At 38.3% G+C, this 25,287-nt stretch overlaps 1 protein-coding gene across 6 annotated transcripts in view; it reads left to right on the top strand.

Annotated features, from left to right (window-relative positions):
• ATP2C1 (ATPase secretory pathway Ca2+ transporting 1) overlaps positions 1-25,287 on the top strand; it is a 138,024-nt gene that overhangs the window by 18,588 nt on the left and 94,149 nt on the right. Inside the window, exons 1-2 of one of the 6 annotated variants that reach the window (XM_004419378.3) lie at positions 4,236-4,463; positions 4,742-4,930. The exons of 4 other annotated variants lie outside the window; for them this stretch is intronic. In XM_004419378.3, the coding sequence (XP_004419435.1) occupies positions 4,925-4,930 (6 nt within the window). In that variant the 5' untranslated portion in view covers positions 4,236-4,463; positions 4,742-4,924. Of the gene's footprint in view, positions 1-4,235; positions 4,464-4,741; positions 4,931-25,287 lie in introns of those variants that run through there. One more of the 6 variants, XM_014789643.2, reaches the window with a different exon arrangement.

Below are 25,287 nucleotides of genomic sequence, written 5' to 3'. Positions count from 1 at the left end.
ACCTTTTAAATGGTACATTTTTATCTCAAAACAAATCTTGGGGTGTATGTAACATGGAATATTGTGTATCTATTTTCCATGGAAATAATGAAGTCCGGAGTTGACTTTTGGACATGGGGCTCACACTCACTTTGCACTTCCTCCTTCCCTTTCTTAGCCTCACCTGCACCCCCACCTATCCTCACCTCCAACCGGAATATTGGTAATACGTACCAAAGATCCTGAACATCACAAGCTCAGAACCTGTTGAATGGGGACACGAGTCATACTTGAAATAAATTTCTTTAAAAATAAAAATCAAGAGTACGCTTTAATTTCTCTAGTTTCTTCTGCTCAGTTTCATCAAATGTTTCATGTCTAGAATGCTAGCAAGTGTAAAAGCTATGGAATTTTGTGGGCTGATAAAATATTTGTAAAGTACTTGGGTATCTGTGCGCTATTAAAACCAACCAAACACAGATGGTTCATTTTTGAGCCCATTTGATTATTTTTTTTTTTAATTTTATTTATTTATTTATTTTTTCCCCCAAAGCCCCAGTAGATAGTTGTATGTCATAGCTGCACATCCTTCTAGTTGCTGTATGTGGGACGCGGTCTCAGCATGGCCAGAGAAGTGGTGTATCAGTGCGCACCCGGGATCTGAACCTGGGCTGCCAGCAGCGGAGTGCACGCACTTAACCACTAAGCCACGGGCCAGCCCAGATTCTGTTTTTTTTTTTTTTGTGAGGAGATCAGCCCTGTCCTAACATCTGCCGATCCTCCTCTTTTTTTTTTTTTTTTGCTGAGGAAGACTGGCCCTGGGCTAACATCCGTGCCAATCTGTCTCCACTTTATACGGGACGCCGCCACAGCATGGCTTGCCAAACAGTGCATCGGTGTGCGCCTGGGATCCGAACCGGCGAACCCTGGGCTGCCGCAGCGGAGCGCGCGCACTTAACCGCTTGCGCCACCGGCTGGCCCCGGAGCCCATTTGATTCTTATTCTTGCTTCCAATTTTCACTCTTCTGGCACTGCTAAAACATAGAATCAAGCAGATTTACAGCAATTCTGGCAGGTGGTTGTTAGACACTCATTTCAAATGACACTTCTTGCAATAAGACTATTTCCCCAAACTTGACCCTTAGCATATCCTTTATCCTATAAAAAAATACTTCTGTTGTTCTGTTGGAGTGGGTTAGCTTATAAAAATAAAAGTGTTGCATCTTTATATGCTTTTAAAATATCCAACTTAAAAAATGACAACTTCTTTTCTAACAGCTAGGTAAAATTCCTTAACTATTAACCTTTGGTCTTTAAAACCTTTGGTACTTAAAACAATGTTAAAATAGACTTTAAAATAAGACATTAATTGAAGAAAGATTTTAAAATAACCTTTTCCAAGTTAATTTTTAAATCCTAGAGGGCTACGCATTCCTTTATCATCTGGGTTTATAAAAATGCCAGCTATCGAATTTGATATTAAAAACAAGATGCTTCACATCCTTTGTGTAATAAGGCATGGTATAAATAAAATTAGAACATCGTGACCATTCTTCCTCAATCTTCTGTTCGTAATAGTTCCCACAACCAGAGATGCCTGACAAATTTCCCCTCTATTGCTCATATGTGACCCCTTTTTGCATCAGATATATTTAATTTTGTAGGTTAAATATTCGGAACAAAACGAGAGTAGAATAGATTTTGAGCATTGATTTCCAAAGAAGAAATAAGAGGAAACTTGAACATAGTACATTTCATTGTCATGGATCTCATCCTAGCTAGCTAATAGTCCATGCTTTTGCTTGTTTCTCTGTATGATAATCTTATACTTTTACAATGCTTATAATTTAAAGCCTGTCTTCACTGTATCAGATCCTTGCAACAACCTTTTGAGAAAAACAAGGGTAGTTATGCCTGTATCTATACCTAAAATCTCATAATATATGTATGTATATATATGTGATGCAGTGTATATATATTTTAGACCCCTTCCCCCAAGATGAGGAGGTAGAGATTGCTACACAAAAGTCTCATGGTAGGTTAGCTGGTCAGAGGAGGAGATGCTGGGAGAAGGAAGAGGATTTCTGAAGCTTGTGGCCCACGCATTCCCCACTGCTCTGGCTTGAATAGTGTTAATAAATGCTCTTTCATATATATAGAAGTCAAAGTTGATGCTACTAATGTTGGCTAACTTGGTAGAGGAGGTGTATAGGCATAGAATAGAGGATCGCTCTGTAGAGGTATGTTGATGAGGCTGAAGGATCAGTTAAGCAGTTGGACCAGCTATCCTTGAAGGTTTTTTGCTGCTCCCAAGCCTAGGAATTTGTGAGTTGACTGATACTGGATTAAGAATGAAGTATGTAACAATTTTTCTGGACAAAGCTGGTTTTATCCAGTTACTTTTTCAGCTTAGCAGTAGGAACAAATGGCTTTCACAATTTAGGCAAGCAAAAAGTAAAATTCCAGAGTAAGCTACTTTAGGTATAAGCTATGGAGTGATAAATCTTTGGGGGAGTTAATTATGGATTCAGTGTTAATGCTGGGGTACTGCAGTGCACAACAGATTAATTCTGAAAAATTGCCTTAGATAAAATGTTTGAGATAATTAAAGCAATCCAATAATAAAATCTGTACAGTGATATTATCTTCTATTTTGTGAAATCATACATTAATTTCAAATAATGTCTATATCGTATACATTTCCTACTTTTGATGCTTTCTTATGTTTTTAATTTGATGCTGTGGTGTCAAGGTCCAAAAAGTGTAGTAACTAATAATCATTACAAATTGATTACCTTGAGCAAGAGACAGCACATTCATTGTTGTAAAATCATAGGCTTATAACACCACTGGTAGACAAAAATCACTAAGCATGCAAGAAAAGGGTGGGTTGTGAATATTAACTCTGATGCTAGAAATCTACTTCATCCTGATTTTTATGGTGTCCCTTTTGAAATTTTAAAGTGACCTTGCTGAATTAAATCTCAATAATTTCTTAAAATCTAAAAAGCTGTCCAGGATTTTTGATCCTAGACTAGTTCCACTTACTTAGGACCAAACATAAACAGGCAACCCCGTTCATTTGTTTATTTTGACATTGAACATGTAATCAGAGAGCATCTTGGGATATGCTACAGGACCTGCGATAAGAGGTTAATTTTTTAATGCGTATAAGTGTTCATGGGGAAAAATACCTCTAACATGTAAGAGGACTTTTCTTTTGTGGTCTGGAGTTCTTTGGAGGATGCGCTCTAACTCAGCAGATGTACACCTGCCCTCTAGTGGATTTGGGTGCAAGAGGACTTGGGTTCAATGTCTCCTGCGTTTGGCTTACCAAGGCTTATTCAAATCAACCGTCAGTCAAAACTCACTTATTGGAGGTCTGAGTTGGGTACCGAACAAGTGAAAGGTTCAAACGGCAAAAGACATAGCTAGTGGCCGAAAGTAATGCCCATTCTTCAGCTTCCATCTCTGGATGCTGGGTTTCTAGCTGTTCCAACCTCTCGGGTTCCACACCCTTAAAACGAATGAAAAAGGTTGAGTCCTCCTTTGAGCTCTCTGAGGCTGATCTTTGCCCTCACATTATACACGGGCACTGAAGCCGACCCGTTACCGGGACAGAACTTTGGGAAGTCGCCCCGCGACGACCCGCTCCCGCAGTTGGAGCAAAGCAGCCGTCTTTGCGCAAAAACAGGGGTCTGCAAGTGAGGATGCGAGGTCCCAGTAAGAACCCCAGCGCCCCTCTGCGCTCGCCCCTTCCCTCGGCGGTCCTCGCGTCGCCTGCCGAGATTGTGACGGCCACCCCAACAGGAGGGGCTTCCCCTGTCGCCTTTGTTAAGGGCGCTCAAACACCTCGGCGACAGCGACCATGATTTTGCCTACCCGCTGGGTGCGACCCGGCGGCTGCCTCCTGAGAATGCGTGGCCAGCGCAGGGGAGCGAGCGGGTCTCCGACCCTCGCGCCCAGCGGGTGCGTACAAACGGGCGGGCACCGCCCCCGGGGGTCAGCGAGGAGTCTCCACAGAGCAGGTAGGCCCGGGGCTGGCAGCTGGCCCCACGCGCCCTGCTACCGGACTGCTCCGCTTCCAACCAGAACCCATTCGGCGCAGGCGGCTCGACCTTCACTTCCGCCGTCCACGCCTATGCGTGCGAGTGCGCGTGCGCGCGCGCCTCTCGCAGCGGAAGTAGTAGCGACAAAGCTCGGTCCGCGGCGGGCCCGGGAGTGCGGGGCGCGCCGGGGCGGCGGGCGGCGGGGAGGGGCCCAGCGCAGGAGGCGGAGGCGGGAGCGCACCAGCGCGGCCACGCCGAGCCGGCCGGGCCGATCGTGACTGGTCCCCTCACCTCCTCTCCCTTCCCCTCCCCGCCCGCCCTCCTTCCCGTTCGCTGCCTCCTCACGCCGGGAGCAGGCTCCCGCCTTAGCGCCGCCGTCCGGCGAGCCGCTCCTTTTCGCCTGAGGCGCGCGGGGCGCTCCCGTGAGCCCCGCGGGTGAGTCCCCCGCAGCCTGGAGGACGGGGGTCCGGGGCTTAGGGAGGACACCAGTATTACCTACTAGTCGCTATCCCCACCCCCAATTTCCAGAAACTTCCAGGTCCTGAGGGAGGAGACTGTCCGGGGATACCCTGGCTGGGGAGTGTCTCTCGGGCGCCGCCCAGCCGGCTTGTGCTGGGGGCGTTGCGGGTGGTCGAGGCGGAGGGCGCGGGGTCTGGGGGCTCCCTCCTCGCCCCGTCTCTCGTCAGCGCCGCTTCTCCCGGTTTCTCTTGCAGATGCTGCTGCTGCTAGGGGTGGTGGGAGCAGCCGTGGGACGTGTGGCCGGGAGCGGGGGTGACAGCCTGGGATTCCGGGGGCTTCTCTTCCTTGTCCTCCTCCTCTCCTCTCTATTCCCCGTGTGGCCGTGGCTGACACTAAAGACTTTGTAGCCATCAATCCAAGTGCAGTTTCGATGGAAAATGAAGGTAAAGGCCCCTGGCAGATGGGTTGCAACGCGGAGTTGAGGGTGTGGTGGTTTGCTCTTAAGTTGTCTTTCTCTTCCTCGCTTTTTATTTTCTTTATTTTTTCCTTTGTTTGTGAAGTGTCCAAGGAATTGCTTTCTTAGGATATCTATCTTTTATTTTGGTAACAGAGGGCATTTCGGAAATTAAGGTTTTTGGGGGTGACTGAGCTTGAGTCTGCGTTCCTGAGAATCCTGCTTTCTTCAGCTTAGGAAATGGAAGGGAAGTTTTCATTTCAGATAGCATCTATGCTTGTTTAAATAGCTATTTGAAAGGAATCACTCGAGGGGAAGTGGAAATGGGGAGGGAAGGGGATGGACTGCATCTCTGGGTATTTGCATATCAAGCCTTGATATATGGTATGTGACTGGATTCGTTTATAAGAAAGAAAACGATATTTTATTAAATGCACCTTTGGAAAAAAACTCACTGTTTTTCAATTCACAAAAAACAACTCTGAATTTAACGAAATGTTATGACGTGATTTCCTTTCTTAAAGTTCCTCTATTTCAAAACATCATTTAGAGGGTTGACGGTGGAACCTGTTTGTCCACTGTACACTTTGAACGCACTAGATGATCATTCACAGGTTACTTGATTCCTTTGGCGTGGTTAAAATATTTAATGCTTTTCATAGACAGCACAGATTATTTTTTAAAAGCGTTGAGCAACTCTGAATAAATTATTTTTTTCCCTCCTGAAACAACCACAGTTATTGTTTGGACTGACTTCTGACTCATGATAATATCTTTTTTTTTCTTCTTTTTTTTTTTTTTTTTTTTTTTTTTTTTTTACAAATTACAGTTAGTCCTCTTGTATCTTTTGGTCTTTAAAATCTCTGTCTGATACAAAGGAACTGCAGTTAGGCTTGCTGGCTGCTTTCTAATTTGTTTTTGCATTGTTGAGAATGTAAGCTTGATTGTCCTAAGTAGCACTAGTAATTTTAAAATATATCTTTCTTATATGCAATATAATTTGTTTTGCTATGTTAGACCCCTGGGATATGTGGGAAATATGATGAGAGGCACGATTATATTGCTCAGTTTTACTCTGGGTGGATAATTGGTGGAAGACATTTTCTGAAATACTAAAGCGTATAACTGCAGAGGACTTATGCTGTCTAATTGGGTGTTTAGAAAAAGCATTTGAAAGCAGTAATATTTTTGTCTAGTGGTATGGAAAATCACTTTTCTGAGGCTTTTCCCTCTTTGTCTTTAACTTTATGGATTTAAGAAAGGTAAATCCTTTCTACACAAGAGACGAATATTAAATACATTCCTATACCTGTTTCTTGGTAGTTGCATCTTAAATAACATCTAAAACTTGAGTTTCTACTTTCAGAATGTTTTAAGAGAGTATCCTAAAGATACTAGATTTAAGAGAGTATCCTAAAGTAGATGGATTCTTAGGTGTTGCTTTTGTTTCTTCATCTCTCAGGAAAAGGAGCAAGACTAGTAAAGCTGGTGCTCATATTGTCTGTTGAGGTGGGAGAGAGTGGTTGTGTCTCGCTGGGTCTCCGTACTTTATGGCCACATAAGAATGATTTGGCTCATAGTAAAAGATTATACAATTCTTAAAAACGTGTGGGGGTTTTCTGGCTCATGATAATCAAGAGGCCATTTTCATCAGTTTCTCATGACCATAACATTTTTTCTTTTTTCATACTTAAACATTTTTTAAGAAGAACTTGTCAATAGCCTAGAAATTTTCAAAGGCTATTGACCATTTTGAAATATATAGATCATCTTCGTATTGCTTTTTACAGTTAGTGTCCTTTGATTTGGTATATTAACGTCTTAGGGATGTGAAACAAAAATGGATTCATATCATGCTTTAACCACTAAACATTGTGTGACTTTAAGCAAATTACTTCACTTTTCTGAGGCTCTGTTTCCTCATTTATAAATTGGGATTGATAATACTTAGCTTACATAGTGAAGAGGGTTAGATGAGAAACCCTGTATAAATTCTCTTGGGAGAGAGGAAGGATAGGGTTTAAGCGCATGTGCTGTGGAGCCAGGCAACCTGATTTGATTGCTGGATCCCCACTTCCCGTGATTTGGCCTTGTGCAAATTATTAAAGCTTTTTGTGCTTTAATTTCTTCATCTATAAAATAAAGATAATGATAAAACCTACCTTATGAGGTTGTTGTAAGCATTTGTAACAGTATCTAGGATATAGTAAGTACTCAGTAAATGTTAATTGTAAATGGCCTAGCCCAGTGTTTGCATACTAATATGCAACCTAGCATTAATGTTGTTTATGTCAGTTGAATGTTGAAAAGGGGAACAGTAGTGATCAAAATGCTCTGTATGTAGTTGTCGTTATTAGTTAGGGAATGGGTGGAGTTAAGTATAGAATTTTCTGTAGTGTTATGGCTTTAAGCCCATAGAGAAAGTTGGAGCTCTACCAAGAAGCCAGGGACAGTGTAGAGACAGGCTTGGATTTGAATCCTGACAGGTAATTTTTTTCCTCTCCTAAAAATCTGATGAGTTACTATGCTTTTAAGCTTTCTCAGCTTCTAAGTTTTCCCGTCTATAAATGAGATAATGCCCTCTTGGAGGGTTGGTGTGAGGAATAAGTGAAGCCTGATATGTGAAGTTGCCATAACAATGGTTGACACACAGTTAGCATGCTTGAGTGATTGAGTGATTGCTGCTGTTTCTTACAAACAGAGAATCCTCCAGTAGGTATGTAGATAAGTTACGTCTCTAGGTATGTACAGGGTAGAATTGATAGTGGCTCCCTGGAGCGGTAGCATGAAGGTTCTTGGGTAGTGTGCCATGTCTGCAATGGTTGTTGGAGGGAATGACTTCATCCATGTGGTTCCTTTCAGCAATGGTGGTAATTTTTCTTTGGCACTTCAGTTTCTATTCTTCTGGACCTTTCTCCTATGGCCCACTTAAACTTTCTCAGCAAAGTTTGACCAATTTTTAGCTTTGGCCTCCAGGATGCTTCAGGAATACTTCCTGTCAGTCACTGGAAGTATTTGAAGTGTTAATCTCCTGAAATTTCAGGGACTGGTTTTAGACATCCATTTGTGCGTTAGGGTTTGTCCACATCCTTTGGAACTCTTTTTTGCACATTTATCACAAATCTAAACAGATACCACTCAGGCATCTGAGATGCACAAGTAAATGACTCTTTTTTTTGGTATTTTTTAAATTATTTGTGTGTTTAAAGGGATGGCTTATTAGAAAAGATATTTCTAGCTGGAGAATTTTGCACATAGTTCCTCCTTTCCAGTAATGAATTTTTTTTCTTTGGAATAAATTTGGCCTTTCCCATAGAAAAACCAATAGAGATTTAATGCACATGAAACTATTTAATATAGTCTTAAATGTTTCTTTGACTTACAGAAATGTAATAATCTTCATGATTTCAGGACATGCTTAATTTAAGGTTGTAGGCAGAGCTAATAGGTGTAGAATAAATTACCCCTTCTCTTTGTATAGCATTTGAAAATGATAGTAGGTTTATTTACACTTCACTTTTTAAAGTAGTTTCTTATTCAAGTTCAAATTGTTAATCATCTAGAAATGTCTCAAGAAAAGATTGTGTTAGGATAGTTGGAGGAACTATAAGGAAAAAAAGATGAGAAACCACCCTAATTGTATTCCTTTAACTAGAAATAGGAAATCAGGTTATAAAAATATTTTCTATCTTTAGATGTGGGAAATGTAATTTATTTTGTTTGCAGTTTTGTCAGTAAAATAATATTCTTAATTAGTGTTTCTAGAAAAGAGTTGAAACTGAAAGAGACTATATGCAACAGCATTTTATAAACTGTAGTAATTTAATCCAGAGGAAGGACGCTGTAGAGATTATTTGTAAGCAATAGCCTTCTGACGATTGAATCCTAAATACTTGATTTGTCTTAATGTTTTTATCATTCATTTAGTGTCAACAGAATTCAACTCTGTTAGCTGAAGCAGTATCAGTCAAAATAGTTTCCTAGGGAACACTATTGGGGCTCAAGGCTGATTTTCTTTTGAGATTTTGGTTAACCACAATCTGTTTAACAAGATTAAATTTAGTTTTAGGTTAAATAGCTTAATGGTAAAGTTAGCTGGGGTGAATTTTAAATTATACCGTTGTTACATGCAACACCTTAAAAGTCTTTTAAGGATCAATTCAAGAGGTTCCCCCATATTTGCGTTGTTAAAAGACAAATTCTTTTTATAATGATTTCAGGCATCAGTTGTGACAAGATTATCTTTATGATTTTCATATGGACAAGTATTGGTAAAAGGCAGTAAAATAAAAACTGGTTGGGTGAGCTCCAGGTTAATGCCATCATTTCATACAGGAAAGGATTTCCCAGAAAAAAAAAAAAATGTCAGGCTAAATTAATGCATTTCCTCTTGAATTTTGTATGCTTGATATTTATGTGCATTTGTTACTATGTCTTCTATCTTTGTGGCTTTAAGTTATTATTGACAAAGATATACATTTTAGACATACGATGAAATTACTCAGATTGTGTTGATTAGTTTAGGCTAAGCTTATTGGATACATTTAGAAAAAATTTGAACGAAATGTTACAAGGTAATAGATTATAGAGAGAGAAGGACAGTAGCAGCAGGGGTCAAACCATCACCTTAAGGTGGCTGTAACTGGGTATCTAATTGAACTTCAATCTCTGCTTTTTCTTTCTGCTTCATATATTAGAACGTGTATGAATTGGAATTATTTCATATGCCTGTTAATTATAATTCTTTGCTTAAGTAAGGCCTTTTGGCTTGACTTTTGATCATAAAGGTGCTGACCTAAACTTGTGTCCCTCAGGAGGAAATACAGCAATTGAGCATGACATATTCTTTATTCTCTCAGAAAACTCAGAGACATTGAAGCATCCTTGTAGAAATTATTTTCATTTATTTATTTACTTTCTTAAAATGAATGACCTGATAAAGTTGGAATAGCCCAGGACCTTGACACTAAATATATTTGCCACTCTGTACTGTTTGATGTTCAGCCCTTCACAGGAAAAAATAACTGAAGCAGAAATATTTAGGATGTCACTCATCATACTTTTCTTGAATATTGTCTTCTAAAACTGTTAAGTATAAATTAAAACTTGTGATTAGGTTGTGAATTTTAGGTACTGGATTTAAAGTTATCTCGATTGTGGTGTCTTAAAGTCAAAAAGGATAAAGCATTCCCTAAAAACCATTAATACAATGAAGTTCTGTTCTCTGCCTAAGAGAGAGATCAACTTAAAAACAGATCTTGGATTTCCTCTAATCTTAAATCAGAGCCTTTTATTTGCAGTATAAATAGGTTAGCTCTATATTCATATATGTTATGAATATATGATATATGTGCCCTTTTATGCAATTATTTCACTAGATTTTGTTTGACTGTCTGTTGTAGAGTTTCCCTAGTAGAATGTTCGCTTTACCTACCTTTGTCTGGGTTTGTACATTGGGAGGGGCAGAAATGCTAGTTAGTTCAAGCTTTCTTGAGGAATTTTACTTCACTTCTCTATTGCGTGTCAGTTCGACATTCCCTTGGAGCAGGCAAAATCGGTTCATGGCATAAGTGCCAGAAATAGCATGCAAGCCACTTTTTAATGGCATGCAAGCTAATCTCTGCTATGTCCTTTTCTTAATGCTCGTCAGGGTTGCTATTTACTGAGAGTTAACATCTGGCTGCAATCAGATGGGAAATTTCAGTTACGTTTCCCACTCCAGGAAAAGAGGGTGTGGTTTTTGCTGACCAGTCTGAGGTCTGTCAGCTCTCTACCCTCAAGGTTGGTAGTTCAGTTATGATATCTTGATATATACCATTAATTCATGTGAGGGACCAAGAGAGATTAGTTCCTTCTCATTTCTTCTGTTAGTAGAAAAAAGGAGGGGAATTGGGCTTGAATCTATATTAGAATAATGGAAATGGAGAGTAGAGATGGGTAAAAGAGATATTTTAGGGGCCAGCCTGGTGGTGCAAGCAATTAAGTGCGTGCTCCGCTGCGGCGGCCAAGGGTTCGCCGGTTCGGATCCCAGGCGCGCACTGACGCAGTGCTTGGCAAGCCATGCTGTGGCGGTGTCCCATAGAAAGTGGAGGAAGATGGGCATGGATGTTAGCCCAGGGCCAGTCTTCCTCAGCAAAAAAAAAAAAAAAAAAAGATTGGCAGATGTTAGCACAGGGCTGATCTCCTTACAAAAAAAAAAAAGAGATATTAATCCTCTGAAAAACCAGCAGAACTTGGGCAGTGACTAGATGTAGGGGATGAAGGGGAAGGTTGAGTCAGAAATGACTATGAGCTGTTGAGCCAGCATAAGTGGGTGAGTGGAGGTGCCACTGACTTGGTTGGAGGAGTTAACTGATGTGGGGGCTGGCCGAGGGGGGTATGTTGAAGATAATACTCTCATGGCACGCGTGTCATAGGTCTGTGTGTGGAGAGAGGTTTGTTTTAAAATTGAACACTGGTAGGTCTGAAAGACCCCAGAATTCAAAGTGAGCTCTTGAGGGCAAAGACCCTCAGTTGTCCCTAATTCAACTTGAACAGAATCCGGCATGTAGCTGTTGTCCATTAAATGAAAATGCTGGCTTCTTCACTCTAACTCAGTGGTTCTCAGGTGGGGGCAGTCTTGCCCTCCAGGGTACATTTGGCAATGTCTAGAGATGTTTTTCTTTATCACAACGGGGGGCAGGAGTGTGCTACTGGCCTCCATTGGGCAGAGGCCAGGCATGCTGGTAAACATGCTGTGATACACAAGATGGTCCCTCCACTCCAAACAAATGTCAGTGGTGCTGAGATTGAGAAACATTGTTCTAACCAAAGGCAAGGTTTCCTCATTTGTAAGGGGATGATGGTGACTCTTCCTTAGGCTTGTTAGGATTAAATAGGTCAAGATGGGCGAGTGCCTAGAATGAAAGAGCTGCTCAGGAAATGCTAATTTCCCTTACCTTGGTGGATGAATAGACATGGGAAATTATTTTTGTTTGTCATTGGTCTCTTAAACAACTTCTAATTTCAAGGCTTCATTATTTTTCTGAGAGGTGAGTGGGATGGCTGGGAAACCTATAGTAGCTTTTATAATCTTAATGCTTGTCTCATGTTTTCATCAAATTATGATTTGGACTTTACTTTGGTTTGGGTTTTGAATATTTCATCATTTGTAACTAGCGGTAAGCAAAATGTGGAAATCTAGATTAAAAGTTTTACCTAATCAATGAGATTAAACTCATAATTTTGCTTGCTCTCAGAACTTTTACTATATGAAAGCGATTTCATTGTTCTTTGAAGTTAAGACCGAAGTGTTCTATTTCTCTTAGAAAATGCCAAACCTCCTATGTTTGTAATGCCCTTTCCCTTTTTATCTCTTTACAAAATTTCAAGTAGACTCCTCTGAAGTCAGCACTCTTCCTCAGATTTACTTATTATGGTCTTCATTAGGTGCTTTCTTGTGCTTGTCAAGTACCCTTTTTACTCTCGTTTGTAGAGTGTGGACATTACCACCAGCTCTTTCATTCATTTTAGAGACAGGACACGTATATTTTCAATTCTAATACAAGCGACCATTTCCTTGGAAATGCATTTTAGTCATAGCTTTACTGTATTTAATGTTTACATATATGTGCATAGTTGTGTGGCATTCTCATTTTTAAGGAGTCCTTTGATGCTCTCTCTTTCCTTTTAGGAAAAAGACCAGTTCAGTTTTCATATACTTTAATTTCCCCATCTGTAATGTGGGATTAATAGGTTAAAGGTACTTGAGTTAAGTGAACTATTTATTGGCCCTTTACTAATGTTTCTTTTATTAATAGCAGGTGGAATTTAGAAATAACAGTCTTCCTGTTTTTCATATTAAACTAAGATTATTTAAACATAAAACTCACTAAAATAGTTGGTTAGAAAAATTAAGTAACTTTTGGGGAAAACCACTTAAAATGGGAAATAATGTATAAGTGATAATAGAGTACGTTTTATGGCATCAAAGAAGTTCTCATTCAGCTTAAACCTATAGGATTCAAAGTCGTTAGCTTTTGATGATATGAAGTCACATCTGACCACACTTTACCATAGCCTGTAACATTAAGCCCACCAATTAACTGCTGTATGAAATGAATGCCATTGACATATGGAGGAACCAGGAGAAGGAATGAAGGAAATCTGCATTTGTTTCTGCAGTTGAATTACTGGCTAGTCCTTAGATTTCAAGGAAAGTGATGTCTTTAACAAAGGAGGACCACTGTCTTTTTAAAAACTTTCTTTTTTACTCTCATATAGCTAGTAAAATAATTGTTGCTAGCTGAAGGCTTTAAAAAACAGTAGTTGTGGGGCCGGCCTGGTGGTGTAGTGGTTAAATTCACACACTCTGCTTCAGCAGCCTGGGGTTCGTTAGTTTGGATCCCAGGTGCAGACCTACACACGTCTCATCAGGTCCTGCTGTGGCGGCATCCTGTATGCAAGGTAGAAGATTCCTCACAACTGCCCCCCCCCCCAAAAAAAAACAGTAGTTGCATGTTTAATGTAGGGTAGCAATAGAATGGGCAGATTTAAAAAATATGTAGATGATATGATACCCCTTCTGCCATCCTTGTACCAAGTTACTCTCAGGACTTGGAATAATTTATACAAACTGATATATCAGTAAATGAAGTATTATACCCACCTTTTAACTTGCTGATGAGAAAAAAAAAAAAAAAAAGCCAAATTCTTTCCAGGTGTTACTAATTGTTTACTTGTTTAACTTCCAATTATAGAACAAAGATTTTCTTTCAGAGGTTTTTCTAAAGTCTTTTAAACTTTTTAATTGAAATAATTTTAGACTTACATCAAAGGTACAAAATTAGTATAAAGAGTTCCCATATACCCTTTCCCCAGTTTCCCCTAATGTTAACATCTTATATAACCACAGTATAATGATCAGAACCAAGAAATTCACATTTATAAACTATTCTTTTACTGGTCCAGAATCCAATTCAGGATTCCATCTTGCATTTAGTTATCATATCTTGTTAGTCTCTGCCCATCTATTAAGTTCTCCAGTCATTTTTTCATGTTTCATGATCTTGATACTTTTGAACAGTACTGGTCAGTTATTTATTTATTTTTATTTATTTATTTATTTCCCCAAAGCCCCAATAGATAGTTGTATGTTGTAGTTGCACATTCTTCTAGTTGCCGTATGTGGGACGTGGCCTCAGCATGGCCGGAGAAGTGGTGCACTGGTGCACGCCCGGGATCCGAACCCAGGCCGCCAGTAGTGGAGCGCGTGCACTTAACTGCTAAGCCACGGGACCAGCCCCAGTTATTTTTTTTAGAATGTCCCTCTGGGCTGGCCCTGTGGCATAGTGGTTCAGTTTGGCATGTTCCGCTTTGGCGGCTTTGGTTCGTGGGTTTGGATCGTGGGTGTGGACCTGTACCACTCATCAGCCATGCTGTGGTGGTGACCCACAAACAAAATAGAGGAAGATTGGCACAGATGTTAGTTCAGGGTTAGTCTTCCTCAAGCGAAAAAAGAGGAAGGTTGGCAACAGATGTTAGCTCAGGGCGAACCTTCCTCAGCAAAGAGAAAAAAAAAAGATTGTCCCTCAATTGGATTTGTCTGATGTTTAGTCATGATTAGTCTGTCTTATGACTGGTCACGTTGACTGTGGTCACTGGTTAAGGTGATGTCTATCAGGTTTCTCCACTATAAAGTTACTGTTTTATCCTTTGTAATTAATAATAAATGTAATTTTTCCATTGTAATATAATAATTTTTTTGTAATTAAATTTTTTTTGTAATTTCCTCTTGTGGGGAGGTATTTTGAAACTGCAAATATCCTGCATCTCATCATACTTTTCATGGGCCAACTTTTCTGTCAGTGGTTCTTGCTGGCAGCAGTTAGTACTGTGGTGTTTGCTTAATGTTGATTTTCTGTTTCCCTCATTCCTTCTATATTTATTAATTGGAATTCTACTGTTAAGGAAGAACTGTCTCTTTTCCTCCATTTATTAATTGTCCAATTATTTACATGGATTTGTGGATACTTATTTTACATATGGGTTAAAATCTAATACATTGTTGCTCAAATCCTTCTAGCTTTGGTATTGAGAGCACTTGCAAATTTGCTCTTGTGTCTTTTCTACAATGCCACCATCCTTTTATGAGGACTAATTTACTTTCTGGTACCACAAGATGCTTCAGGTGCATCTCATATTTTTCCTGTTTGCACCAGCCATGGAATCAACCATTTCTCCAGAGCAGGCAGGTTCACTTTATTGGAGAATGGTATTTAGAAACCAAGATCTGGGTACCAGGTGTGCTCTGTTCTATTGGGGTGTCATTGTTTCTAGGTCCTCTTAGTAGATAGAGCTAGCAAATTTATGTAATATACATACACATATATTTTTATTTCCTTATTTATTCATCTATATAAGTATAAATTAAAAACCCTGAGTTCATACTTATGCTGCCAGTTCCAATCCCATACCTCAGCGTTCATTCTAGTCTTTTTTTTTTTTCCTAGCCTTTTCCCTTTCCTTGTTACTTTCTTCTCCAAAGGTGAGAAGCCTGGTTCTCATCCACAATATCTTTACTTATTTGTTCAATCCTAGTGCACACACACAAAAGTAGTTTCAGAATTGCTAACCTATTCCCCTGTGAGAAACACATTTTTAAACTAGAGTATAGTATTTTTCTTTAGCTTTACAGTACACCTTCAAAATCTGTTTTCCAAAGTTAGATTAGTTCTGTTCTTCCTTACCTACTTCTGGCCTGTTCTGTTATTCATTTGTAATAAGATTAAGTTCATTTATTTACTGTTTGTATTGAATTTCGGGTTCTTCCCACATCCTGTTTGATTTTAATATCTTAAATCTTTTTGAAGTAAATGGTAACCATGTCCTTCCTCTATTTATCTGTAATGAAGATCTGTTTTTAAAAGGACTAGCTGTAATTGCTGTGGCAGTTCACTTGAAAGGAGCTGTGCTATGGTGATCATTCTCTTGGGCTTGCTATCCTTAGTTACAGGTCTCATTTCTACATCTTCTACACTTTGGAGTTTATTCCATCCATGATCCCATAACTATAAATACTTGAAATCAGTCCCCCAACTAAATTTTCTTTGTTCTGTATGCATAGTTTTAGACCCAAAGTTACCTACAGACTGAATACTATTTTTCTTATTGCTGGAGTAAAGCATGAATTAATTGATTTTGCAGATCCTGTCCTTTACTGTTTTTTTTTTTTTTTTTTTGAAATATAATACACATACCATAAAATTTGCCATTTTAAAGTGCACAATTGGGGGCTGGCCCCGTGGCTTAGCGGTTGGGTGTGCACACTCCGCTGCTGGCGGCCTGGATTTGGATCCCGGGCACACAGCGATGCGCTGCTTCTCCGGCCATGCTGAGGCCGCGTCCCACATACAGCAACTAGAAGGATGTGCAACTATCACGTACAACTATTTACTGGGGCTTTGGGGAAAAGGAAAAAAAAAGGAGGAGGATTGGTAATAGATGTTCGCTCAGAGTCGGTCTTCCTCAGCAGAAAGAGGAGGATTAGCATGGATGTTAGCTCAGGGCTGATCTTCCTCACAAAAAAAATAAATAAATAAAAATAAAGTGCACAATTGGTGGTTTTTAGTATATTCACAAGGTTATGCATTGATCTGATTCCATAACATTTCCATCACCCCAAAAAGAAACTCCTTACCCATTTTCAATCGCTTCCTCTTCTCTGCTTTCCCCAGCCTCTGCCAACTACTAATCCACTTTTTGTCTCTATGGATTTGCCTGCTCTGAGTAGTTCATGTAAATGAAATCATACAATATGTGACCTTTTGTGTCTGACTTCTTTGACTTTAGCATGTTTTCAACATTCAGCCATGTTATAGCATGTATCATTGCATTCTTTTTTTGGTGAAATAATATTCCATGGTATAGATATACCACGTTTTGTTTGTCCATTCATTAGTTGATGGACATTTGAGTTGTTTCTCCCCTTTGGCTATTATGAATAATACTGCTGTGAATGTTTATCTACGAGTTTTTGTGTGAATGTATGTTTTTGGTTCTTTTGGGTGTGTACTTAGCAGTGGAAGTGCTGGGTTATATAGTAATTCTATGTTTCATTTATTGTGGAACCCCTACAGAGGTTGCACCATTTTTCATTCCCACCAGCAATGTATGAGGATTCCAGTTAATTTCTCCACATCCTCTGCAACACTTATTCTCTGTTTTGTTTGTTTTTTAATTGCTGTCCTGGGGGTATAAAATGGTATCATGTTGTGGTTTTGGTTTGTATTTCCCTAACGACTAATGATATCAAGCATCTTTTCATGTGCTTATTGACTATTTGCATATCTTTGGAGAAATGCTTATTCAAATCCTTTGCCCCTTTTGTAATTTTGTTACTTGCTTTTTTATTGTTGTTATAAGATTCTTTCTATATTCTGGATACTGGATAGGAATGTATCCTATACCTGTACTTGCACAAGCATACAAAGAGATTTGTGCAAGGGTATTTACTGCAGCATTTATAAGACCCTTTTCAGACATGATTTGCAAATATTTCTGCCATTTTTTAGGTTGTCTTTTCACTTGCATGATGGTGTCTCTTGTAGGTGACTGATGAAGTCCAATTTATTTATTTTTTCTTTTGTTGTTTGTGCTTTAGATGTTATATCTAAGAAACCACTGCGTGATTCAAGGAGACAAGGATCTATGTTTTCTTCTAAGAATTTTATAGTTTAGCTTTCACATTTTAGCCATTTTTAGTTAATTTTTGTATATAGTGTGAGCTGAGGGTCCCACTTCATTCTTTTGCATGAAATATCCAGTTATCTCAGCACCATTTGTTGAAGACTATTCTTTCTCCATTTATTTATCTTCATACTCTTGTTAAAAATAAATTGACCCTAGATATATGGGTTTATTTCTAGACTCTCAATCTATTACATTGATCTATATGTCTGTCCTGATGCCAGTACCACATTGTTTGGATTTCTGTAGCTTTTCTAGTAAGTTTTGAAACTGGGGAGTATGAGTTGACCAACTTTGTTTTTCTTTTTCAAGATTGTTTTGTCTATTCTGAGTCCCTTGCATTTCCATATGAATTTTAGAATCAGCTTATCCATTTCTGTAAAAAAGGCAGTTGGCATTTTCATAGGCATTGCATTGAATTGTCCTTTACTTTGAAGATGTAATATTCTTATGTAGGTACAAACATAAGAAGACCTTTTTGAACATTTGGGTGTCATTTTATTATAGGTAACTGTACAAGATGGCTTTAAAAGTTTGAGTTAGTCATATTTGTTCCCCCTTTCTTTGCCCTCCTCTCCAGAGAATAACTTAGTGGGGGAAGAGAGATATTATTCAATAAATAGTATAGGGACACTTAGCTCACTTTTAGGAAATAAATGTAAAGCTGGAATGAGGAATGCTTTTTAAAAAACTAAGCAGGAGATGAAATCCAAGAACCATAATGGAAAAGATTGAAATGCTTCGTCATATAAAATTTTAAAAAGGAAGAAAAAGAAAGTCAGTAGACAAACTGCAAACCAATGATAAAAACACTTGAAACAAATGACAAAAGGCTACTTTCCTACAGAAGGCTCTTTACATCTATGAAAAATAGCCAATAACTTGGAGGAGAAAATAGCTAAAGGATATAAACAAGTGTTTCACAGAAAAGGTTGCAAATGGCCAAAAGATATGTGAAAAGGTGCTCGAGGTCAGTAATGAAGAAATGCGAATTAAAATAACCGTTTTCCACTCATCAAACCGGCAGAAATTTAAAAAATGTGGTGATGCTTAGTTGTGGTTAGATTATAGGGAAAATAGAAGCTTCTGACTGTTGTTGGGAGCTCATTTGACACAGTCCCTTTGGAGAGCAGTTTAGCAATAGCTGTCAGAATAAAAAATACACACACCCACCAGTTCCACATACAGGAATGTGTCTTGTACCCTTACTTGCACAAGCGTACAAAGAGATTAGTACAAGGATGTTCATGACAGCAATATTTATCATAGCAAAAGATTGGACTAACCCAAATGTCTGTCATCAAGAGGACTAGTTAAATTGGGGTACTACCATATAATGAAATGCTCTGAACCATTAAAGAAAATGAGGCAGATCAATGTTTGGTGAAATAGAAAGAAGTACAAGATATATTGAGTGAAAAAAGCAAGTTGTAGTGATGTGGTTCCATTTGTAATTAAAAAACAACAAACAAAACCCTTGTAACATACCTGTGTAGCAAATGTCTGGCAGTATACACAGAAACGGTTAACGGAGGTTACTTCTGGGCAGTAGGACTGGAGAGGTGGGCTAATTACCTTAAACCCTTTCTTATTACGTGACGCTTTAAAATCAATGAGCAGATTTTTATTTTTAAAAAATCATTAAAAATGACTTAGTATTATTAAAAAATTATACTACTATTTAGGAATACGAGATTTATTTTTTCTGTCAAGTTGATTATTTTGTATGTGATCCCTGTTGGTCTCTAGAAGTAAATGCGTTTTTTGGTGATTTGTATTGCTCTACTGAAAATGGATTAGAATTAGCTCTTGGGTACAAATGTTTAATAACATTTAGAACCTTCTGTTTTATTCCCAAGCATTGTAAGTAATGGAGAAAAAATACGATTTGTGATTGTGATTGTGACCATGATGCTAGTTTTTGATTTCTCAAATGAGGAATATTGAATTGCTGGTCTACATCGGAGCCTGATTATGTCACTGTTCTCTGGGTCCGTGTTCTGAAACTTACAGTTGGGTGTGGAAGGTAACCATTTCACAGTATCTTCCTTAACAGAAGTTCCTATTTCACTGTCAGAAAACTTATTACCACAGGCCATGAGGAGGCAGTGATATCTGCCTGCACTTTGCCAAACCATTCCTAGAGTCTTAGAGTGGAAGGAACCAACTTCTCACTGCATATAAAAATCACCAATATTCTCTCCTAGAAAGTTTTTGATGATTGGAAACTCTGTACGTTTGTCTGTTGATGCTAGTTCTGTTCTTAATCTTGGCAGACTGTCGTGTTTCATATAACAGTCCTTAAAATATTTAGGGATTCCTGTCATATCCTTTATTTAGAAACTTTTATTGAGATCCAATTAATGATCATGCATTGCCCTTCATAATTCTCTTCTCGAGGCCAAATATTCCTAATTTATTCCACCAGTCTTCTTAAAACCTCATTTCTAAAATGTCACCATAGGATGCCACACTTTGGAGCAGGCCCTAATGATGCTCTAAACTGAATATAGAATCCTCAAGGTGTGGTTGGATCTTCCAGTACACTGGGGCCATTACTTCCTTGGTCTAAAAGCTGTACTCATAATGCAGTTTAAGATGATGTTTACCTTTTTAGCAGTAGGGTTACATGGAGAATAATTTTACAGCTTTTTAAAAGATCAACTTACACATGTTTTTATCTGAATTGTTATTCTAGAGCCTTAGCATCTGGTACCTTAGTTGTTGGTTTTTGAGTTTTTGTTTTTACATCTATCTCTAATAAGTACATACATGCTTTTGTAAATGTGAAGGTGGTGGTATATTGCCTCTCATACTCATTGGTTCAGCTGATAAGCTCATTTGAATTATGAGGCAAAGTGGCTACCCCTCTTCAGCTTTGAGTTGTCATTCTGGATTAGAATGCTATTTAGGTATTTGTCTGAGTTATTGATAAAACATTAAACAGAAGAGAGCCTAGTGGCACGCCTAATGGTACTGAGTTATTAATACTGTTGGCTCACCTCGCCAGAAATTTACCCAGTTTAGCTTATGTATTTTCATTTTAGTCATGTGACAGAATTTATAAAATGTTTTGCTGGCATCAGAAGACTACAATCTTAATATTCTAACCTTGTGAGATTTTTTTAGACAGACGTTGGTTTTAAATGGTCATTGTTTTCTCCTTTTCACAATTTTCAAAAATCATCTGCTGTACCTAGGACTTTTTTGGGTGTATGCGTGGAGGGAGAAGGGTGAGAAACTTCTTTGCCACCAGGGTTACTTTTGGTTAAAAAGAAGCTTTGTTCTTAAATTTTTTTTTTTTTTTTTTTTTTTTGGTGAGGAAGATCAGCCCTGCACTAACATCCATGCCAGTTCTCCTCTTTTTGCTGAGGAAGACTGGCCCTGAGGTAACATCTATTGCCAATCCTCCTCCTTTTTCCCCCTTTTTCTCCCCAAGGCCCCAGTAGATAGTTGTATGTCATAGTTGCACATCCTTCTAGTTGCTGTATGTGGGATGCCGCCTCAGCATGGCCGGACAAGTGGTGCATTGGTGCGCACCTGGGATCTGAACCCGGGCCGCCAGTAGTGGAGCACGCGCACTTAACTGCTAAACCCCGGGACTGGCCCCTAAATTTTTTTTTAAAAAACGGCTTTACTGAGCTAGAAATTCAGATACCATCCAATTCACCCATTTAAAGTATACAATTCAGTGGTTTATGATATATTACATTAATTTTTTTTAAAATTGTAAATACATATATAACATAAAATTTGCCATTTTAACCATTTTTTAAGTACACTGTTCAGTGACATTAAGTACAATCACAGTGTTGTGCAGTCATCACCACTATTTCCAAAACTTTTTTATCATTCCAAACTGAAACTTAGTATCCATTAAACACTACCTCTCCATTCCTCCCTTCTTCCAGCCACAGGTAACTTCTAATCTGCTTTTTGTCTCTATGAATTTGCCTATTCTAGGTACATCATATAAGTGGAATTATGCAATATTTATGTGACTGGCTTATTTCACTTAGCATGATGTCCTCAAAGTTCATCCATACTGTAGCATACTTCAGAATTTGCTTTCTTTTTAAGACTGGCTGATAAGAAGGGACTTCTGTTATTTTGTTATTTGTTTTCTATATGCCGTATAGCTTTTTTGTGCCTTATTTTATGCATTACTGCCTTCTTTTGTGTTCAGTTGATTTTTTTGTAGTGAAATGTTTAAATTCCTATTTCATTGCCTTTTGTGTATACTCTGTGGCTGTTTTCTTTGTGGTTATCATGAGGATTGCATTTAACATCCTGAAGTTATAACACTCCAATTTGGATTAATACCAGTTTATCTTCAATAACATACACAAACTCTGCTCTTTTACATCTCCACCCTCGCTTCTTTCAGTTGTTGATGTCCCAGAATTACATTTTTATGCATTGTGTGTCCAAAAACGTAATTCAAAAAAATACATTTGTCGCTTAAATCTTGTAGAAGACAAAATGTGGAGTTATAAACCAAAGTTACAACCAAAATACTAGCTTTCAGACTAATAATTAATTAATACAATTAACTAATACATTATTTAATTAATTAACTAATAATAACTAATACAATTTAACAAATTGTATTAGTCTCTTAAATCATGTAGAAAACAAAAAATGGAATTACAAAGTTAGAATAATACTAGTTTTTATAATTGCCTATGTGTTTATCTTTACTGAGATCTTTATTTCTTCATATGACTTCAAGTACTGTTTAGTGTCGTTTTATGTCAATCTGCAGGACTATGTTTAGCATTTCTCACAGGGCAGGTCTAGTGGTAATGAACTTCCTCAATTTCTGTTTATCTGGGAGTATCTTAATTTCTTCCTCACTTTGGAAGGACAGTTTTGCCAAATATAGGATTCTTGGTTAAGTTTTTTCTTTTAGCACTTTAAACATATTGGCCCACTGCCTTCTGGCTTCTAAAGTTTCGGATGAGAAATCTGCTGATTATCTTATTGATGATCCCTTGTATGTGACAAGTTGCTTTTCTCTTGCTGCTTTCAGGAGTCTCTCTTTGGCCTTTGATTATAATATGTCTTGGTATAGGTCTTTTTGAGTTCATCCTACTTGGAATACATTGAGCTTCTTGGATGTTTATATTTATGTATTTCACCAAATTTGGGAAGTTTTTGGCCATTATGTCTTCAGATATTTTCTCTGCCCCTTCTCTCTCTTCTCCTTCTGGGACTCCCATAGTACATATGTTGGTCTTCTTGATGGTGTCCCACAGGTCCCTTATGCTCTGTTCACTTTTCTTCAATCTTTTTTCTTTCTGTTCCTCAGATTCTAAATTTCCATTGTCATATCTTCAAGTCTGCTGGTTCTTTCTTTGCCTGCTTAAATCAGCCTTTGAATCTGCCTAATGAATTTTTTTATTGATGTTTTAATAGTTTTTGACATCCGCCTAATGAATTTTTAATTTCAGATATTGTACTTTTCAGCTCCAGAATTTCTTTTTGGTTTCTTTTTAGGTGTTGTATCTTCTTATTGATATATCCATTTTGTTCATACGTTCATACATTGTTTTCTTGACTTTCTCCACATCTTCCTTAAATTCTTTAAGATTGTTGTTTGACAGTCTTTGTCTAGTAGCTCCACCATCAGATCTTTTTTAGGAACAGTTTCTGTTGGTTTATTATTTTTCTTTTGATTGGGCCATACTTTCCTGTTTTTTGAATGCCATGTGATTTTTTTTGTTGCAAACTGGACATTTGAATCTAATAATGTAGTAACTCTGGAAATCAAATTCTTCCCTTCCCTAAGGGTTTGCTGTTTTTTTTGTTTTTTTTTTTAAATTGTTGTAGGCTATTTCTGTACTGAAAATCAGCCTGAGGTGTAAACTTAAGGTCTTCTCAGATCTTTTCTGAGCCCATGCATTTTCCTGGGCATGCGCGGTGACTTTTTAATTTCCCATTATATGTGGTCTCTTTTAAATATTCTAGTCTTTAGTGTCTGGCTCTCAAAAGGGGAAAAGAGAAAAGTGAATGGGGGAAAAATGGTTGCTGGCCCTTTAAATCCCCTGGAAGTTACTTTAGCTGGAGGGAGAGGGGTTTGCAATAGTGTGGGAGGTGCAACAACAATGACTGCCCACCTATTTGTATACACCTCTGTGATCAGAAGCTGGAATCAATGATCATAGCAGAGATTCTCCATATTTGGAGGACAGGGTGCTTTTTGCCCACCTTGGTTCCCATAAGCTATGTGCAAACTGCTCCAGGAAAATATGCACAGCTGCCTACCATGAGGGGGTCAGGTGTGGAGTCGGGGGAGGGGTGTGTGTGTGTGTGTGTGTGTGTGTGTGTGTGTCTGTACGTACGTACGTACACTCACCAAGGATATGCCCAAGCCATTTATCTCTTGATGTAGTGTTTCTCTCTTGATGTTGGGATTTGATTTTTTTTCTTTCTCATGTATATCTTAATATTTCAACACTCTGTGTATAGCTTTTTAAAATTTTCCCACATAGACCACTTACAATGGTGTGGTTTTGGACTTATTTGGCTAACCATCTCTAAGGCTTTCTAAGTCAGTCCAAATTCAGTTGTCACTAAATAAATCAGTTGTATATGTTTTACTATTAATAAAGGATAAGTCATCCTTTTATATGAAGGACAGCATTATTAGGACAGGTGAAGCAAACTTATTTGTGTCAAGTAACAAAATATTTAAGTATTTACAGCTAATAGGATTCTTGTGGTCTCCTATTAGGTAACATTCTTTTTAGGGATACTCATGGGGTGTGAGCATTTAATGTGAGGTAGGAACTCTGTTTCCCTTGGGGGTCAGGCTCAGAATGTGATTGTTTAATAGAGTTAATCAAAGCTTAGATTTGTATTTTTATTATTATTTTTCTTTGCTTCTCAGAACCAACCGTTGTGTATTACTGCAGTACCAGTTTCTTTTTGCTTGGAAGGGGAACAGCTGGTACTAGTGCAGGCAGAATTTGAATTGCCTGACTAATGAAGTGGGAGCCTGTCTGAATCTCTGATGTCTTAGCTTTCTGTGTTCTTGACCCCTCAGTTCTCTTTATCTTTTTATTGTCTATGTGCAAAAGTGGTGTTTTCTTGCCTGCCCTTCTTATTCATGTTGGGGCTTGGTTTTTCTGAACATGGCTTTTTTTAGTGTGAACTGATCAGGAATTCGTTTCCCTGATTGTGTCCTTGGAAGCAGCTAAAGTTGTTGGTTAGGAGAAGCAAAGTATTGAGTAGTGAATTCTACAAAGAATAAATCTAACTACTGAGTAAAAGAGTTCTTTTTTTTTTTTTAGACAACAGATTAAAAATATGAGCTCCTTTGGTTGGTTTGTTCATTTTATGTAAGACTTGTCTCGGTTGGGTTACAGATGGTTTACAGTTGTATTCAACAGACAACAGTTGGAAATGAATGCCAGAGTCTATTTCTGAATCTTGCTTAAAGAGTACTGTGTGCTGAAAATTAAAACACTTCTGCTTTTATTTCAGTTGGATATTTAAAAAAATATACTAAAACTTGGGATCAGATGGATGAAATTTGACAAGAGAATGTGTATGATTGATCTTTTTATTGCATTGTTGCAGGAAAAAGTACAAATTTACCTTATAAAAGCACTTCAA

The sequence above is a fragment of the Ceratotherium simum genome, chromosome 5 (genome assembly GCF_057802395.1).
Source record: "Ceratotherium simum simum isolate JZ-2026a chromosome 5, ASM5780239v1, whole genome shotgun sequence".
Taxonomy (NCBI): domain Eukaryota; kingdom Metazoa; phylum Chordata; class Mammalia; order Perissodactyla; family Rhinocerotidae; genus Ceratotherium; species Ceratotherium simum.
This window is presented reverse-complemented; position numbering and strand designations above follow the sequence as displayed.